A 2252-nucleotide genomic window follows, 5' to 3' on the forward strand; every position below is an offset into this window, starting at 1 on the left:
TACACACAGTGACAGGGGGTTACATATATATTTGCAAATCAGAGATCAGAGATGGTGAAATCCCACATACATGTAGATTTGTATCTTTATAATGAAAGTTTCAAACACACCAACAAGGGAACAAATCCAAACACACTGGTCATCTGGTTACACAGGAGGAAAGACTCAGCTGTAGCTCCACCCACGTCTACAGTGTATTGGGTAAGTGATCCACCTATCTGATTCCCCTCTCTGTGATGTCACCAGTCTCTAGGTAGATTTCTGATCATTTCTACTATTTCCTGACCCAAATATATTTATACAACCTTTCCATACCCAAAATGCAGCATGAAGGGGCTCAGTGAAGGTGGTAGTGAAGGTGTGTAAGTGTCTGATCCGGTCACACACGGAATAAAAGGACATCTGTCCAGCCTCATAATCCAGATATATTCTCACTCTATCATAGGGGATATTGTCAGGTAACTGAATCACTTTACTGTCATGTATCACTAAGTAATGTCTATGTCCCCTCCTCAAACACAAACACCAGGACTTGTTATTATACCCAATGTATGACATAACTCCTCTCCTGTCTATACTGGGATAGCACATCCCTACCCTCCAGCTCACTGATTTACTGATCTCCACTTCCCAGTAATGTCGCCCTGAGGAAAATCTCCTGGTGCTTATTACCTGATTATACTGAAATCTCTCTGTTGTTTCTGGGCGTTTCTGGTTTATATCTGACACAGATGCAGTTTTCCTGTCACCTGATATATGTATATTATTACCAGCTGTGGTTATATCCAGTAATATGTCTGTAGCTTCCTGCACATGGATCCCTATGTTTATACATGTTATTAAATCTGATAATCCTGTGTGTAATATCCCTGAGATGAGACCTACATCCAGATCTCCTACATCATGGACCTGGTTGTCATGTCTCTCTCTGTCCTCAGTATCACACCAGTCACCTGTGTCTGGTTCCTGTAGGACAGTCACTGGATCAGACATGTAACACAGCTCCTCAATGTTACGCATCTTCCTGGACAGCTCGTCCTTCTTTATTTCCAGCTGCTGGATCAGATCAGAGACTGGGAGTAAAACGCTGTTTTCCTGTCTGGAGATCTCACTCAGGACTCTCTTCTCTAGGTCTACCAGGTATCTCCTGATGTCTCTAAATATTGCAGTGACTCTCTCTGTTACATCAGCTTTTATTTGCTGATCTTCTCTCCTGCGCTCCTTCAGACTCTGGACTCTTTTCTCAGTCTCCTCTCTCTTTGCGGTCAGTTTCTGCAGAACATTTCTCAGTTTCTCCTTCTTCTTCTCAGAGGCCTCATCCAGCATCTCCACTCGGTGTCCCCGATGTTCTCCAGCTGAACAGTAAACACAGATACAAGCAGCGTCCTCAGTGCAGTAATACTCCAGGATCTTCTTATGGACGGAGCATTTCCTGTTCTCCAGGAAAGTGGTGGGATCACATAAGACGTGTTCTGCTGACTTGCTGTGTACTCTCAGGTGATTATCACACAGAGAAGCCTCACACATCAGACAGGATTTAGCAGCAGGTACAGGAGAGTGAATACAGTAAGTGCAGAAGATCCCAGTCTCCTCCTGATCTGGCCGAGTAGACAGGAATCTCCCCACTATGTTACACAGAGTTATGTTCCTGGTCAGTGCAGGACGCTCCTGACACTCTTCTCTGCAATCAGGACAGGTATAAACTCCAGACCCCTCCTGTGTATCCAGCACACAATCAATACAGACCCGGCAGAAGTTGTGTCCACATCTCAGTGTTACAGGATCTGTATAAATGTTCAGGCAGATGGAACAGTCCAGCTCCTGTCTCAGATCAGCAGACGCCATCGCTGACAGCAGAAGAGAGAAATAAAAGTGAAAGTCTCTCACACACAGAAACCAGTGGGTTCACATTCTCTACACAGGGCGAGGCTATATCTATAGGCTCAGTTATACTAAGGGACGTGGCTTATAATAAAGAGATATCACGCAGGAAAATGTATATATTTTGCAAACCATGAAGATAATTTAATAAGATACATTTTACACATTTTGCAGGGATTACACAAAAGACACTAATAAAAATCTTATATTCAAAAGGCTTAAATAAACAATTTATTTGATTAATACCAGATAACATGATAAACAGTGTTACATTGCTGTGGCTGTTTAACGCTAGTATTCCACAATATGTCTTACTATTTACCATTCATAGAAACTGGTATTAATGTTACAAATATATATAATTTATTGGC

General features: G+C 42.4%; 1 protein-coding gene across 1 annotated transcript; it reads right to left on the bottom strand.

The window, feature by feature from the left end:
• Positions 1 to 232: 232 nt before the first annotated feature.
• LOC142142599 (E3 ubiquitin-protein ligase TRIM39-like) lies at positions 233 to 1861 on the bottom strand. Its single transcript, XM_075200474.1, has one exon. The coding sequence runs from the start codon at positions 1843 to 1845 to the stop codon at positions 250 to 252; it is 1596 nt and encodes a 531-aa protein (XP_075056575.1). The 5' UTR covers positions 1846 to 1861; the 3' UTR covers positions 233 to 249.
• Positions 1862 to 2252: the final 391 nt, after the last annotated feature.

This window comes from Mixophyes fleayi, chromosome 3 (genome assembly GCF_038048845.1).
Source record: "Mixophyes fleayi isolate aMixFle1 chromosome 3, aMixFle1.hap1, whole genome shotgun sequence".
NCBI classification, from domain to species: domain Eukaryota; kingdom Metazoa; phylum Chordata; class Amphibia; order Anura; family Limnodynastidae; genus Mixophyes; species Mixophyes fleayi.

Excerpts from the sequence above, each read along its gene's own strand:
- LOC142142599 (XM_075200474.1), bottom strand. The coding sequence starts at position 1,845 with ATGGCGTCTGCTGATCTGAGACAGGAGCTGGACTGTTCCATCTGCCTG.